The following is a 17,962-nucleotide window of genomic DNA, read 5'->3' as shown; positions in this document are numbered from 1 at the left end:
AGAGTGAAATATTGGACAAGTTTTCACTTCCTCAAGGAAAGTTGCCAGCACTCTCTTGGGGATGTGAGCGGAGAAAATGTTTTCAAATGTGTTCTCTAAACTGAAAAAAAAACAAACTAAATAATATTGAGTCTTATATCAGTAGATATAAAAGTACTCCATCCAGTAAAACGCCACTTGGTGTTGAACATCTTAGGTAATGCATGGGTGCTGAATTGCCTCTTAGCTTTGCAAACTAGAAAATACGCACCTTGCGGGCAACAAGTAACACGCGTGTAAACGGGAGTAAGACAGTTCCATAGCACCGCACATAAGAAAAGGGTGCATCTCATTGTTGCGGAAATGCATCTGCACGACAAAAAGACAAGTTATTTTACACATGTGCAATGAAGTAGAATTAGAATAAGAGTGCCTATGGCTGAACTTCTAAGGCTGGAAGAGCAGGTTGACATATATTCCCGTTTAGAGATAACATTAATATTGCATGAGCAACACGTCCAGCATATAACCGACAAACACCTAAACAATATCGTTCAAGTGGAGAGGTGCAGCTACAACACCGAAATTTTACGAGATACTAGAACAAGACGCTGAAATTTCGAGAAGTAGGCCTACTGTACACACTGCCCGCTACCGATGCTTTTGAGGGACACATCAAGTAGCGACTCATCAACAAGTCTTCCTACAGAAAAAGTCTCGTCAAGAAACTCCGCGTGTAAGGCCGGCTCATACATCACGAACTTTCGCCGTTGTAGCCACCTCTTCGCGGAAATGCAAGACATTGAGAAGATCAGCAATGAGGAGATCAAGCAGGCGCCTGAAGTCAAATACCTCGATGACCCGTTGCAGGCGCGCGTCCCGCAGCACAATATTATGATTTCTTACCAACTTACTTTAGTGATAATAAAGTTATATTATTCAAAAAAATATTCTTCGAATTGTGAGGACCGCTCTTGTAATTTGTGAAATAGCATCACATGTATAATATTGCATAATTTATGCATTGCTGCGCAAACGTTTTTTATGGGAAGTGAGTCCCCGAGCTTACCGACGAACGCCGTTTTGTGAACTTTGGGAAAGAATACCTCGTAGGTATATACAATGTGCATAACGCATCCAAATATATATATATATATATATATATATATATATATATATATATATATATATATATATATATATATATATATATATATATATATATATATATATACTTATATATATATTTATATACGGTAGAAAAAGAGGTCAACAAACGTGCGAAAAAACACTAACTTTACTAACGTTTCGACAGGTGGGCCTGCCTTCGTCGGAGTGAATGATTACACATGGCACACAGGGCACATATATATATGTGCCCTGTGTGCCATGTGTAACTATTCACCCCGACGAAGGCAGGCCCACCTGCCGAAACGTTAGTAAACTAGTGCTTTTCGCACGTTTGTCGACCTCTTTTTCTACCACATTTTCAACCGGATCCAATGAAATTCACCCGACCATATATATATATATGTATATATATATATATATATATATGTATGTGGGAGTAATAATTCAATGGGCCAGTTAGTCTTCGTGAAGGTATGGGATATGGCACAACGGGAGCGTTGTCAACAAGGATAAATATATTTATTTCCCAACAGTTTCGGGAGGGGACCTCCCTTCATCAGGGGATGAGTTATACTGACATGAACTTCCTTGCTGCCGCGTCCCTCTCGCCTTGAAAGACGTTTGCGAGAGTGAGAGGGAACTGGAAGAAGGAAAAAAAAGAGAGAAAAAAGACGAAAAAAGAAAGAAAAGAAAGAAAGGAAAAAAAAAGTAAAAAACAGAAAGAACCACTGTCAACACTGAAAACGAAGCCAACTGTCCGTCTACATCCACCTACGGTTCATATCACGTGCTGTTCAGTTCTTGGCGTGTGTCGGGCCACCCAAGATTGTCGCCGCGGTGCCGGGAGGGTCCGGGACGGCGTGCCTAAAGAAAGGGGTTTCCCCGTAATTGGTCGTTTGGTCGTTCGGCGGGCGGCGGGCGGTGTGTGTAAAGGAAAGGTTTCTCCTTAATGGGTCGGTCGGCTATTTACCTTTAATCTTCGTCCGTTTCCCTTCAACGGTCATGAAGTGGTAGGCGAACGTAAACACTTTGTATGTGCATGTGAAAAAAAAAAGAAGAGGACAGTGTACACGTACGAGTCAGTCAGAATAATCACCGGTACCACGCCACTTCACTGCCGAAGCTACCTTTATCTAGACATCTGCGCCTGCCAAACCACAGTTTTAAAAATATTAGCGTAACTATTTTGCAGTCCGGTTTTTCAAACAGACGCGAGCGCGAACAGCGTGAGGCATATTTTATTTTCAAATTTCGTACATTAGTAGCCGGTATCAATGAGGACCCCGGAAAACTCAACTGCCTCCGAGAAGTAAGCCAGGAGAAAATTGGTGACAAAGATTGATAGCTGGAGACCATGCTTTTTTCTGACTGACTCGTACGTGTACACTGTCCTCTTCTTTTTTTTTCACATGCACATACAAAGTGTTTACGTTCGCCTACCACTTCATGACCGTTGAAGGGAAACGGACGAAGATTAAAGGTAAATAGCCGACCGACCCATTAACGAGAAACCTTTCCTTTACACACACCGCCCGCCGCCCGCCGAACGACCAAACGACCAATTACGGGGAAACCCCTTTCTTTAGGCACGCCGTCCCGGACCCTCCCGGCACCGCGGCGACAATCTTGGGTGGCCCGACACACGCCAAGAACTGAACAGCACGTGATATGAACCGTAGGTGGATGTAGACGGACAGTTGGCTTCGTTTTCAGTGTTGACAGTGGTTCTTCCTGTTTTTTACTTTTTTTTACTTTCTTTCTGTTCTTTCTTTTTTCGTCTTTTTTCTCTCTTTTTTTCCTTCTTCCAGTTCCCTCTCACTCTCGCAAACGTCTTTCAAGGCGAGAGGGACGCGGCAGCAAGGAAGTTCATGTCAGTATAACTCATCCCCTGATGAAGGGAGGTCCCCTCCCGAAACGGTTGGGAAATAAATATATTTATCCTTATTGACAACGCTCCCGTTGTGCCATATCCCATATATATATGTATATATATATATATATATTTAATATATATATATATATATATATATATATATATATATATATATATATATATATATGCCTTCACCCTCAATTGCTTTGTGGATAAGGCGGTGTTTTTTTCTAGCGTTTTTTATTGAAAGAGGGTCCTCTTCACAGACCATTAGGAGGTTGGCAGCATGGCCATACTTCTCGGTGAGCCGATGGAACACCATGTGCTTTAAACGCGTTCACCAATTTTCTCACTGCTGGTGCTGTGTCCGATATTCACCCAATTCATTTTATTCGCACTTCGATCAAAATCACTATAATACAGTACAATGACTACGAAAAACATTCTATGGACCATCACAGGCTAAATTTTAGGGTGCTTTCCAAGAATGTTGCCTAGAAATTATTCTTAATGTTAACAAAATATAAAAAGCTGTGCAAACTGGCTACAATGTTAAAGTGAAAAGCTCACCTATGACAATGCGAAGGAACTTTCTGCTGTCGAGTCACCATCGTTTTCCGCCAAAACAGCCCCCCCACACTGAATAGTACGCATATCAGCAATCCTTTTATAGCATTGTAGAATCAAAAAATAAAAGAATCGTGCAATCGTTCTTAAAACCCCATGGTGAGCTTGCTTCTTTTTCTGTTTTATCGGTAGCACAAATGCATAAGAGTGCAAGTGAAAGCTAATATATATGATGTTTAGTTTCTACACAATCGAATGAATGTACCACCTGGCAGCAGAGCTTCACTGCGGGATAGAATAACTTGCTGTGCGAGGTTGATTTCAGACACCGACTGTTGACAGGCAGAAGTACGTTAACGAGGTGCAAACGGCGGCAATCACGACCAATGAAATCTCAGAGGGTGCTGCCACCAAAAACGGGTGGTCGTCTCTATGTCTAGGAACTATTCAGTGAAAGTTTTAATAAGAATATTTTACCATCAGACTCTGGCGTCGTATTTTTCCCGCCACCACGGTTGTCTGCAAGCACCATCACGCGAGAATGTAGAAAAAAATTAAAACAAAAAAAACAAAAGAATAGGGTGAGATATTCATTCAGGCCCTCTGCGTAGCAGTTGATTGTTCGGTTGATTGATATGTGCGGTTCTACGTTCTAAAAATCACCATATGATAATGAGAGACGCCGTAGTGAAGGGCTCCGAAAATTTGGACCATGTAGGGTTGTTTAACCTGGAACCAAATATGAGCACAGGGGCATACAGTATTTTCACCTTCGTCGAAAATGCAGCCGCCAGAGCTGGAATTCCTTTCCGCGGCTTTTGAGTGAGCAGCCGAGTACCTTTGCCACTAGATCAACACGGCGGGGCAGCAGTCGAATGTTCTACCGAGGCGCGCTTGTGCTTCAGATACTTTCACAGATATACAATGTAAAGGCGATAAGTCGCGTGCCTAATAGAGACAACGTACGTATATACTATTGCGCTGTAGAACAGGAGCTTGTTAACGAGGCGTCAAACAACGATGATTGCACAAGGAGTTCGTTGTTGAATGCTTTCATCTCAATTGAAAGTTACTCATACATCGACATAGTCATCAACCACACAAGAATACACATGACGCCTTCCAGATAAGATACGTAAAGAAAGAGTGGTGAAAAAAATCACTACTACTAAAAGAGTGCTCAAGGTTCAAAGCGTGGAACTGCACTTGATTGACTACTTTCATCCAGTAGACGTCATGACAAGGTGTTATCTCGCGCCTGTATTGGCAAAAAAAGTTGATAACCCTATAGCAGTCGCCCAGAAAGGCATGTGCTTCTTTCACCTCAGCAAGGAGCTTGGGAAAGGGGCTGGTCAATAGAATTTTTGTACATGCTTCAACCTTGTGGAAGACATCCAATGTCCGCCCACATTTGGTGCCACTCATCCATGTTTCGACAGAAGTGTTTGATAATGGCTGGACACAGATAGTCTACCTGTCCTGCAGACTACTTGTGCTGAGTACACAACCTGTCCTAAAGTTCACCCTTCCGCGTCGCTCATTTCTTTGCTGAAGCCAGAAAAATGCAGTGGATGTCATGATAATGTGAAAGATTTTCTCCTAATACTGGCCTCAATTTATTCAAATCCGAGCCATGACAACTGGGGTGAGCCACTCGGCAGATAAGCGCCAAGGTTGCTGCTGCAGAGGCCTCTTTTCTCTGGGGCCTGGCGACTACCACCCCAATTTTCGTATTTCGGGGTTGTACTAGTGAAAGCCTGGCTAAGAACCGGGCGGGCAATGGGGGTCATGTAATGAACAGATTCTTTATGCGATTCTCTGAATTTGACTCTTGGACCTGAATTTTACGCATGAATCGTTATAGCGAGTTACTCCCTCAGCGCGCTTTGTTTTGTACTCGGAAAAATTGTCCAATAGCGTCCTTTCTTGGTAATGTAGAGGTGCCATGTAAAATCAATTGGAAGACCGCCTGCCTAAGTCTGCGAATTACACACTCGATTGAAACCGTTTTGTCTTTCAAGCATCCAAGCCTATGCTTGTCGTTGCAAGTGACGACAAGCAGACGAACTTTGGCGTGGCTGACGAAAGAATGGTCTTCCGTGGTTATTGTGGTGGTTCTTTAAGGATTGGGAAGAAGTTGATTGACCACTAAGTACACTGGTCACATGACGGCAGATGCACACTGGGTTGAGTGCAGAAAACGAACCTAGTAAGGTTTTATCTCCACCTAGGGGCATTTACAAAAACTCCAACTAACTGTTGTGCTACCGTGACGCCAGGGTTTGCTCTACATAACATCATCTCCCCTTCAGAAAATTGCATCCTTATACAATATAAAAAAAGACCCTCAATCTATTCGCATAATTACTAGCGGTTAATCGCACCTCTTAAGTGCGGGGACTAACATAGAAAATGATGCCTGACCTAATAAACATGGTCCCAGGAACAACAATCTAAAGTAACGGAAATAAAGTACACTTTGCCGACACATGACACAAGTGCCAACTTGCACTATTCAATGAAATGCATGAACAAGCATTTGTTTTCTGTAGCCATACTGCAGACAGTTGACTACTTCAGTTCATGGCATATTCCTTCAAGAAGGCGGAAGTCTTGCGTGTCCTTTGGGGACGCCGCGACCCTGGCCCTGCAGGATCACTTTGATTATTGCGGCTGTCGGGAGCCGACTCTAAAATCCCATCCCTATTTCTCGCAGAACTTGGCAGATTGCTGCTGTTGAGAGGAGAATCTGAAGACCCGCGTCCCACATCCCCCTCCCCCAAATTGTTATTTGGACCAGCTACTTTAGGTGAGGAATATCAAGGGCGTTCCTTTTGAAGGCCTAATGAGTGGTCCAGGGCCACAGGTACTGGAGGGTGCAAGTCAGGTTGAACGGAGTCCCACTGGGTAATAACGGCGCAGAGCTGTGCTGTACAGCCGTGACACTAGAAATGGAGTGTTGATGGAAGATCTCTGTATTTGAGATAGAGGTTTAATTTCTCGAGTCATCATGAATAAAGAGAAAATGTGCACGAGAGATCCCTGCAGACGGAAGCGTTCATGGAAGAGATGCTGCAGTCACATGCAGGAAGATTGTTAACTTTGACGCAATCCACGTTTTTCCAACGCTTAGAAGGAATGTGCATGGGATTAGCTTGTTGTGGCGCGGTAAGGGGTTGGTGGAACCTGAACGGGCCTTTCCATTGTAGCCTAAACTTCACTTTTTCGCCTACTTTACCAAGAGTTCATTTAGTGGCTTTGCGCATATCTACAAGGGACTTCGTTATTTCGGCTTTTGCTGAACCTTCTGGCGAAGTGCAGACGGAGAGGTACGTTGCAGTACTGGCAGCTTAAGCCTACTAATGTCTAATGTTGTTCGTGGTTTGCGGCCGGGAAGTAGGACAGCTGGCAAACAACCTGTGGTGGCTTGAGTGGTTATCCTGTAAGATCCTGAGAACTCTGTAGTGCTTTGAATGACAATATTTCTTTGCAACTTGGCCACCTGAATGTTTTCTTTGAGAACACGGTTGAATCTCTCTAGAAGCCCGTTTGCCTCTGGATAACCGTTGGAAGAGATGTGATGAACAATACCTCTTTCCTTGAAGAAATCCTTAAATTATCTGGACATAAATTTGGGTTTAGTATTAGTAACTAGGGTTTGTGGCAGACCTTCCCGGCTGGAAGCAGTACTCGGTAGTTTTATGATGTCGAGCATTGTGCCTGAATTCGTAAAAAGGAGTTCAGGCCATTTAGAATATTAGACCATTAAGGTGATCGCATATGAAGAATTAGGAGCTGTATGCAGAGGACTAATTTTGTCTATACTAACTTGCTGCCATAGCGTTTGCGGCCATTTTACTGGCATGAAGAGACGCACTGCAGTTTTAGCTAATTTATCTGCAAGCTGGCAGATGAGGCAGTGCATGACAAAATCATCCACATACTTATCAACGTGAGGCCACAAATAGCACTCAAACAGTAGCTGCTTAGTGCCAACAATACCCAGAAGGGGCTTATGTGCCAATTGCTAAAAGATCCGTATTAGCATATCTTAAATATGGACACGTTCACCCCACAGTTGGAGTCCGTCAACGAAACCATTCGTGTACACGGAAGTGTTATATTAGGGCTGCTTCAAGATTTTCTTTCGAACCATCCCGGAGGTACATAGTTGATGACCCACTTCAAGGTTTCATCAGAAGCAGTAGCTGCCTAAACAGCTTGCTCATTGATTACAGTGGTCACAAGGGAGACAATATCTTACCCTTTGGTAGTGTAATTATCGTTTTTCACTGGAAGCCTCGAAAAGGTATCAGCTCTGCGGTTCTTGGAGTCATTGCAGTACTCTATGTTGAAGTAGTAATAGAGCAACCTGACCGACCAGCGGGAAATACGCAGATGACGTCTGCCTGAATTACCGGCTGCAAGTATGGCAACGACCAACTGGTGATCTATCCTGAGCGTAAAACGCCTGCACCACAGGCAGATAGCCCCCGCTTGCATGTAAATCAGCATGTTAAGGCTCCTCTTTCACCCACAATGTACTTTCGTTCTGTTGGGGTTAACGTCCTCGATGCAAATGCTAGAGTGTGCAGCCGGGAACCCGCACGTTGCTGCCATAGTGCACCTAAACCGACGTTAGAGGCATCCATCTTGACAACCACTGGCAATAAAGAATCAAACATTTTCATAGCAGGAGCACAAGCAAGGCTAGACTTGATTTGTTGAAAGCTGAATTGTGCGTTTTGCGACCAGCAGAATTGTTGTCCCCTTCTTAGCATGGTGCGGATTGCTCCAACAATATCCGCGTAATGGTGCAGGAGTTTGGCATAATACCCTGTAAGGTCAAAGAAGGAGTGAAGGGTTTTCAAGCATGTAGAGGAATAGCATTGAGAATTTTGTGAGCGTTGCTTTCCATGAGCGATATCACCTCTGCAGAAATTTTGTGCTTGGAATAATAATTCCTTCACCACAAAAAGACAAGTGTGATTCAACTTCATGCCACTCTGCGCAAAGCAATTCAAGACATATCTTTAATTCTCATTATGCTCAGACTTCGAGCTTCACCACACAAGTATGTCTAAGTAGCAAAAACATTCTTACAGGATTGCGAATTTGTATACATCATTCTATGAAATACTTCAGGTGCGGAGGTTAGACCGAAGCATACTTGTTTGAAATGAAACAATCCTCATGAGTATTGAACGTCTCTACTAGATCTCTCTAGAAGGAGTTGGTGGTACGCTGATGCTAAGTCCAATTTAGAGAAGAAGGACGCACCCTTCAGCATCCAGAGAAGTTCATCTACATGGGGCAGTGGAAGGCGTGCATGACCTTGTAAGGTTCTCGCAGATAAATGCATAGCGGGATGTCCCATCTTTCTTACGGATGACCATGAGTGGCGACTCCCATTCAGATGCCGACACCCGCTCGATGAAGTCGCTTTCCTCTAGTTATTGCAGCTCGCTGAGGACTTGTTCGCAGAAGGCTAGGGCCAGCTGACACAATTTGGTGGACACTGGCACGATGTCTTCCCGACACTTGACCCGGTGGGTGAACTCGTTGACGAGTCTCAGCTGCCCCTCAAATAGATGCTCGAACCCCTGAGCTACACCTGCAGGAAGTTGCGAAGAAACTGGAGTGGAGAGGCGACACGATAATGTCTTGACCTCGATCCGCAGACCCAAGTGTTGGATAGCATCCAGCCCCCGCAAAGAAGTGCCGTGTGCTGTCACGTAGAAATTAACGGAGGCGCGCTTCTACCTATGCTGCACGTCAGTCCGGAAATATGCAAGGACCGGTATGCGGTGCTTCGAAAAGTTTTGTGGTTGAATGAGCGTCTGGAGCAGTTTGTGTTTGGAAGCGAAATACATGTCCTAGTTTTTCTTCGTCATTAGCGACGCAGTGGTGCCGGTATACACCAAAAGGTACATATGGGCTTGGTCGCAAACAACCGCAGGAATATGAAGTTCATCGGGCTACTCGGCATAACGTTCACAGACAGCACTGTGGCAGCGCCAGATTCAGAGTCTTGAACGGGGCTAACCACCTGTACAGGCAATTGATGTTTACGGCAAACTGCTGCGAACTGGGCTTTGATGCGGCAGAAGTGGCAGATTTTATTCCTGGCCTGGCGATTTCGTGAACTTGCCATGGCTCCAATTGGCCACAGTGGAACAAGGGCCCAATGGTGGCTTGGAAGAAGGCAGACCCACTTGTTGGTCTCGAAGCCGTGCAGGTCTGTTCATGAGCCAGCGTGACTATGTTGAGGCAACTTCACTGCCGGCAAAGCAACCGAGCTGCCATTTTGAGCTGCTTCGATGCGCTGAACTATGCTGCTGGCACTGGCGAACTGTTCGTTAAAGCTTAACGCTGCATTTACCCTGTAAAGTGCCACAAAGTCTCGTCCGAGTTTTTCTGATTTTGTAGCCCGAGGGTTTCCCCGCAACACAGTACTTTGGCTCGTACCGAATCGTTCGCCACTTCGTGTATTATTTGGTAACGAATTCTCTCGCCGTAAGCGGCGCCAAACTTGCACGTAAGGGCTTTCTCCTTGAGAGCAGCAATGTATTTCGGGAAGGTTTTCCTGGGTAATTGTTTGCGGGATGGGATTAAGTGCCGCTCAGCTAGCACATTTGTCGTCTAGACAAAAAGCTCATCGAGAAATAGAAGTAGCGTGTAGCGTGATGCTTCCGCGCAAATCTCTGTCGCCGCTGCATCCTTGTCCGTCGTTGACACTGCAACCAAGCCTGATGCAGTTTGTGAAGCATTTGAATGGTTCATGCTTCAAGTACCGGCACGTTCGCCACTTCGTGTATTATTTGGTCCCGAATTCTCTCGCCGTAAGCGGCGCCAAACTTGCACGTAAGGCCTTTCTCCTTGAGAGCAGCAATATATTTCGGGAAGGTTTCCCCGGGTAGTTGTTTGGGGGATGGGATTAAGTGCCGCTCAGCTAGGACGTTCGTCGCCTAGGCAAAAAGCTCATCGAGAAATTGAAGTAGCGTGTAGCGTGATGCTTGCGCGCAAATCTCTGTCGCCACTGCATCTTTGTCCGTCGTTGACACTGCAACCAAGCCTGACGCAGTGTTTGAAGCATTTGGATGGTTCACGTTTCAAGGTTTGCCTCTGCTGCAAAGTTTTTTCGCTGCCTTTCAATGCTGAGTGCGCTGAAGAGCGCTGCCGCTCGTCTGTCAGGCGCCCCGGTGCCTCCACCAGCTGCCTTGAGGTGTAACTAGATCATTTGTTCTCATTTGTTTCACGGAATGAATAGCATGCGAGGCAAATCGAGATTTAGAAGATTTGCAAAGAGGGCAAACATGGTGTAGAGTAGAGGCAGGAAGCTTAAGCTGAAGGGTACCTTTGCGAGGAAGCCGGATCAAGCACAAAGAAAAGTCGCTCACATGGCACCAGCGTCGCGCGTAGTGAAGGCAGCAAGCTGAAGCGGAAGAGGGCTTCGCGAGGAAACCGGACCAAGAACAAAAAGAGACAATCATACGGCGCCAGCGTGGCGCTAAAAAAAGGCACTGACGTGCAAAAGAAGGTGGCGGGAAGCGGCATTTACGTCTGGCACTTCATGGCGTCGCCTGAGTTTAGGGCTCAGTACTTCTTAGCCATATGTTGTGTACGGCTGGAGCACGGTGAAGCCGGCAATAGGCCGGCGGAGAGGCCGAGGGATCGGTCAGTTACGACACACAGACGAAGTTGGGCGTGGCTTACGAGAGAATCTTTTCCCGTGGTAATTGCGGCGGTTTTTTTAAGATTGGGAAGCAGGTAATTGGTCACTGAATACACTGCTCACATGACGGCAGGTGCACACCGGGTGGTTTGCAGTGCGGAGGAAGAAAAGATAGGACAGGGCATGCTCAGACGGCGTGCTACGTGAAAAGTGTGGAGGAAAGGACATTATGGCAGCCATTATCACTGGGCACAATGGCGGATTTGCTATGGTTACGTGTCGCGCATTGTAGGTGGTCTAGCAGTGCGCGGCCGTGACTGGTGGTGGCACGTTTGCCTCCGCAGGTCTCGTGCTGAGCCATGAAGAACAAATCCATGCTCTGCACGGCATAAGTGGTTACACCGCGTTCTCCTGACAGCTCTGTACTCTTAGCAACATTTACAAAATCTTTCGTCCTCCACCGGGTGTGAAAAGTGCTTAGAACGAGGGCATGCGTCGTGCGTAGAACGAGAGCATCCACCGCACGACACATGAATATATCCATGTGTCATGTGGTTAATGACGCGTATGAAGCATTTGAAGTGTTCTGTGCAAAGATGTTGGGCACCATGACGAAGTGCAATGACGAAAAACGCCTTGCATGTCAGTGATAGTTGGGCAGTGCTCCCGTTTGTGGCAATGGGCGAAACTGTTGTGCCCAGCAAAACGCAATGAGGTTCATGTGCACATACGTAGTTTCGTGTACGTTATGAGTACAGTAACAACTTGCAAATGCGTAATAAAACGCCTTTTTTGTTCTGCTTGTTATACTCGCCTCCAGCATTGTAATTTCAACGTTATAGCAACTGCGTTTAAGTGTCGTTTGCACCGTGTTAAAAGTTCCCATGGTCGCAGAATGCTGACGCCGGTGGGTTTCACGTGAAACACGGGTACAGTGGCCGGGCGCTGTGTCGACCTCGTGTCGGAGTGCGATCGTAGAAGAAGATGCATGACCGATGGCGTTGTCTGTAAAGTTGCTGAATTCTTGACGTGAAAACACTCGCCGTTGTCAGTGCATCTAGCGCGCGTTCTGTTGTACTTGCTTCGTTGTCGGCAAGCTATTAGTTGCTGTTAATACTCGAACAAAATGTTTTCACCGAAGGTCTCGTCCTGTCCCAGAGTGTTGAGCCCCGTTCCACCAGTTTTGAATTATCACCACATGTGCGCTGCACAGCCTACGTGCTTTCCGATCCGAAGAGAGTGTTGCACCTTCTTTTTACATTCGAATGTAAACAGGAAAAGAGAATTTGCCCATTCAATATGGCCGACTTCAAGCTTAACTACGGTTTCACAAAAAGTGACGTCTGGACCTCTTGTAGGTTTTTTCCTCCTCCATGGTTCGCAAAGAAGAGGGAGAGTATGAAACATTTATTTGCGACCGAGGAAAGAATGTTGGAGAGTGGGTTCCTTAGTCCGGAATCCCTTTGTCATGGGCAGCCGCTGTCCTCGCTCGTCTAACGAGGGCCTTTTGGGTATTCGAATCCGAGCTTGACAGAGCTGCCGCCAACCCTACAGTGTTCTGCTGTGCTCTGGGGGTTAGAAGAGGATTGTGTGGGCATTCCCATGCCATGTGGTATAGGGTGGCTGTCTTAGTGATGCAGAACCGGCACTGTGGTGCGTATGTGTTGGGATCTATCTTGGACAGCATGTATGCATTGGGGTAAGACAAGGTCTGCAGGCGACGCCACGCTACCTTAGATTCTTTAAAGAGCTTTGGCCCTAGGGGCGAACTTTTCCGTCTTTCGAGTCTTCGATTTTCTAGAAGATTTTTGTATGTTAGAAACAGGTCCATACGCATAGCTGAGGGCGGGTGCGATAAACCAGAGTCGGATCTCAGGAAGTGTAATTATCAGGCCGATTCATGGGCGAGCTCATTGCCATTGACTCCGCAGTAGCCGGGTATCCATAGCAGCTGTTTACAATCGCCCTCTGAGCGTGGGGATGAGAGTTTTGTAAAAATTTGATGCGCGATGCGGCAAAAGTAGCCTCAGGAATATATCGGTAGGCTGCTTTTGATTCTGTTAAATTGAAAGTGGACCTCAGGTTTCGTATGCCGAAGGGAATTTCGGCTTCTTCCATACTAGTTGTGTCTGCGTTCTGGGCTGATATACAAAAGACCCGTTTTCAACAATGAATGACGCCTCCTGTATATTTGCCGTTCAATGGTCCAGCTGCATTGACAGAGAAGGCGCCCTCCGTACCTGAGTAGTTCTCGTGAACTATTGCCCATGCCCGACGTCGATGTTGGTGGAACTGTGGATGCTTCTGTCATGGTAGTGGTTTGATGGTGAAGTCCTGCCTCCAAGTCGAGTGGCTTACTGAGGACGAGGAATAAAAGAACATGACATCATGCAACTAATTCAGGCATTTGTTATAAGTCACATAATCTATAGCTCTTATTTGTCGCAGTTGGAGACGGTGAGCGGCGTAGCGGCGGATCATAAGGACGACGTTGGAAAGCGTACCAGCTTGTCCCATCATCCCGTCCATAGGTGTCGAGTCCACGACGCTCGTCCTGCTAACGCTTCCGACAGACGCGTGCAATGTGGCCCCGATAGCCGCAGTAATAACAGATCGGACGATGCGGCCGCCACGCTGGGTGAAAGGGCTGGCTAGTCACACCCGGAGTTAACGAAGCCAGCGGGACAGGCGTCGAGTGTGCGGGCATCGGTTGTACCACGGGTGGTGAGCCAGCGAGGACTTGTGCGTACGTCGGCTGGAGTAGAGGTACTGGAGACTCTACAGACGCTGGCCCGGTCATGGACGCCAACTCCTCTTTGATAACATCCCGCAAAACAGTGTTGGAGGGGGGAGGTGGACTCGGTGTCATTGAGAGGCCGAAAGATTGCAGCTCTTCCCGTATAATCGCCCGGATCATGGCACGCAATGAGGCATCAGTCGTGGTAGTGTTTTCAGAGCTGTCCGGCGGTAACCGTTGGGATTCAAGTTCCTCTAGGCGTTGGCACGTGGCAACAACGTCAGCGACTGTAGTCGGGTTTTGATTGACCAAGGCACTGAACGCGACCGTGCCTATCCCTTTCAATAGATGACGAACTCTCTCTGATTCTGACATGGACGTGCTGAAACGGTGACAGAGAGCAAGCACATCCTCTATGTACGACGTGTAGGACTCACCGCATTGTTGCTTGCGAGAATCTAGTGTCTTCTTCGCGAGAGCTGAGCGAACCGCCGGGGTGCCGAAAATTTGGCGAAGCTGTTGCTTCAAGCGTGTCCAGTCCGTAATGTCCGTTTCATGATTGAAAAACCATGTTTTCGCTACGCCTGTGAGGTAGAAAGAAACACGGCGAAGCTTGGTAGGATCATACCAGTTGTTAGTGGAACTCGCTCGATTGAACGGGTCCAACCAATCTTCAACATCTTCACCTCGAAGTCCGGCGAACGTGGGCGGCTCACGCTGGTGCGCGGTGATAATCCACGTTGGATAGGCCGGGGTAGCCGGGGCCGTGGAGGTAGACGCAGAAGCGCCGGTTGGCTCGTCCTGAGGCATGTTACCGGACACCTGGTACAAACGACGACCTGAGCGCAGCTCCAGGAGGCAGATCGGGCTGGGAGAGGACGGTAGATCGTGGAGCACACTCCACCACTTGTGATGTAACGGTGAAGGCAACCTTTATTAGGCCCAGAAGACACGATGAAGCGACCACGCCCAAGGCACAGAACTCAGACAAGCCAAGTCCCCACAGCAGATGAAGATGACGATTACTCATGATGATGAATATGTGTAAAGAACGTAGATGTGCTTAATTAATGAATGCTCTTATTTGAAGATCTTGAAATCAGATGAGCACAAAATAAACAGAGTCGTACGTTCGACTGTCAAGAAGGCTCTGAAATCACCCCCGTGGACACTCATGCAGCGCTTGCTTCAAATGGGGCTCCACAAAATTGTATCAAAACAATTGCACGCACAGAACATGAATGAAGTCATGCGCTTCGCAAAGAACAGATCTGGTAAGAGCCTAGCTCTACCTAGGCGCTTTTACAAGAACTCTAACCCACTGGTGTGCTACCGTTACACCAGGGGTCACGTGATACAACACAGTTCTTTGGTGTGGGCAGACCCATGGCATGATGGAAGCTTCGCATCCAAGCCGTAAGGCGTCACCACCATCGAAACGACGACAGCACGCCGCCGCCGGCGGCAAACAAACGCCATATAAGCCTCTTTTTTTGACAATTTTATTCGTAAACTTTAAAAATATTAAGCACAAAAAACTGTTTCTCAATTTTTAGCCATTCAGAAGCATGCGTGGTGCGAACGCCTGGAAAATCGGAAAGTGACGCGCTTTAGATTGCAGCGTGGACCAGAACACAAACAGTCTTGTCACACTCCTCGTGAAAGGCACGTGAATACGTTGATATTATTTACAGTAAATTTGACGAATACTGACAATGAAGTTTTACGGCATCTTCAGCTACAGAAGGGCTGGAACGTTATCACTATACGTTTACTCATGGCGCCAAACGTTTCGTGGAATGCGATGAATATACCAGCCAGCGCTGAACAGCTTTTGTGCTCCTGGCATCTGCGTTAGAGCTGTGCGTAGTACGCAACTTGCTTGCACAAAAACGCTTATGCACGCATATTGTTCACTGCTGTACATTCTAAAATGTTACTTCATGATCTTTATTTCATGTAAACGTCGATTGGCCTGCAATCAAACACTTGATGGCCTGCAATAAACAAGTGATAGTAGAGAATAAAACAAACAAACAGTTTGTTTGATCAGCGTTGTCATTTCACTCGCCCTGTATGTGGCATGGCTCACTTACTGAAGTTTGCAAGACACTTGTGAGCGTTTAGTAAGTAGTTTACTGCATTTTACTATACGGAAACCAGACACATTGAGACGGTGAGGTGCACCAACGAGCGGAGGACAGCCATGAAGTAAAAGCAGACGACGAAGGTGACGACGGTGTCGTCTGCAATGCGAGCAGCCAGTTGTCCTATGAAAACGCCCTGATGCTCTGAAACCAATTTCGCTTTATACAACACTACAAAATATATAAAAATTAAGTTTGGTTAATATTTCTTCAAAAAAGCTATATTAGAGCACAAGATAAATATTCTTGTATAGTTGTCAGTAAAATAGTAATTTTTTCCCATTTGTGCAACTGCCACCGTAATCTAGACGGGCTGTCAAGGCGTCATATTTTAGTCACCATCGGTTCTATAGACACATCACTCCACTGGTGTGGGCGACACCACCACACTAACAGAGGGGGTTTCAGAAAAACCAGAGAGACCGCAAATTCGATACACCTTCACCTATTGTTGGCAGAACGAGCATTTAAAAATGTACATAGCGCACCCTTAGCCAACCCCTTCTTTGCCTCTGAGCTTCAGTTTCAATCTGTTTACTACACCTACCCACCGGCCAGATAAAACTAAAGCAGCCTTCGAGCCAATACAGCAATTGAATCGGCCTCTCAGCTTTTTTTTTTTCAAATGTTCTGAGCTAGCATGTTCATACTCGTCTATACTTGCCTGGGAAAGTATTTGCGACCCTGCATAGTTGCCACTGTGTTATTTTTCGCACTTCTGATATCAGAAGTACATCTCCTCTTTGTATAGTTGTTTGATCTTCTGCCTTTCTGCGGACACACCTAATTTACCTCAGGTACTCATTTTTTCCCATTTTTTTCATCATGTTATTATATCCTGTTTTCTCGTTCTCCAGTTATTTAGCAAACTCTATTGTTCAAGTATGTCGTGTTCCTGCTTGTTAATTGCTTGCCTGCCTCATACTACAACCATTGGTAAGATGGACTGGGACTCGTTAAGACCATCATACACTCAAGAGGCCGGTTGTTAATTACACCTGTTTCCACAACCACAGTTCACTGTTTTTCTTCATTCATAAGTCAATCTACTATAGTTGTTGACATGAATGTCTTAAAGCTTGTATTCAGTCTTTACTAAAATCCTCCCCACCATGGAGCTAACTCTGCAATGAACTTTACTTTCACTTTCTGGTCACTGGTATACTGTTGCACCCGTTCATCTGCCATCTGTATTATCTTGTTTCTCCTTTTCTCAGATTTCTTGAACATTCGTACATCATTTTTGATAACAGTTGTAGACAATCCTCTTCTAGCTACTAATTTTCAGAATGCTTGTAGAAATGCTGCTGATGGCGTCTTCTCAACCAACTTCAATTGCACAGCTCTTGTTACTGCACATGTAAATATCGCAATGTAGAACTTTGCAATATTGCTGTCTCTCTGCTCTCGTGCATTTAGTAGTAGAGAAAAGTTTATTCCAATTATGTCAAATGACCTTTTGTGCGTTACACTGCCAGCCAGCAGCGGTCCAGTTTCTTGCGTCATAGTTTAGAATAAATCTCCTAGAAGCTAGGTATTTTTATAACATATTTCAGAATCTGTCGGCCACAATCTAAAACTTTGTGCTTAACTTCATCGTTGTTGTCGCAGCGCCACCATGCATTGTCACATGTTGCGCATTAAGAACCAAGTGTTCTGACAAGAAACTTTCTGTTGCCAAAGCAATCCGATGTTTTTCACAAAAGCTCAAATCAATTAAGTGAAACACACTTTTCACTCTTAGGACACCCTGACTGTTTTCAAAAATATTTATGTACATACTTATCTTGTCATACATTCGTGTCACTGCGGTTTGTAACGTCTTGTGCTTCTCAGCACAAACTCTGCATGGT

General features: G+C 45.9%; 1 protein-coding gene across 1 annotated transcript in view; it reads right to left on the bottom strand.

Annotated features, from left to right (window-relative positions):
- LOC142767585 (uncharacterized) overlaps positions 1–3,611 on the bottom strand; it is an 82,213-nt gene extending 78,602 nt beyond the window's left edge. Inside the window, exons 1-2 of the mRNA XM_075869550.1 lie at positions 3,554–3,611; positions 251–348 (exon numbers count right to left, since the gene is read on the bottom strand). Of these exons, the coding sequence (XP_075725665.1) occupies positions 251–348; positions 3,554–3,594 (139 nt within the window). The 5' untranslated portion in view covers positions 3,595–3,611. The remainder of the gene's footprint in view (positions 1–250; positions 349–3,553) is intronic.
- Positions 3,612–17,962: the final 14,351 nt, after the last annotated feature.

This window comes from Rhipicephalus microplus, chromosome 7 (assembly GCF_043290135.1).
Source record: "Rhipicephalus microplus isolate Deutch F79 chromosome 7, USDA_Rmic, whole genome shotgun sequence".
Classification (NCBI taxonomy): domain Eukaryota; kingdom Metazoa; phylum Arthropoda; class Arachnida; order Ixodida; family Ixodidae; genus Rhipicephalus; species Rhipicephalus microplus.
This window is presented reverse-complemented; position numbering and strand designations above follow the sequence as displayed.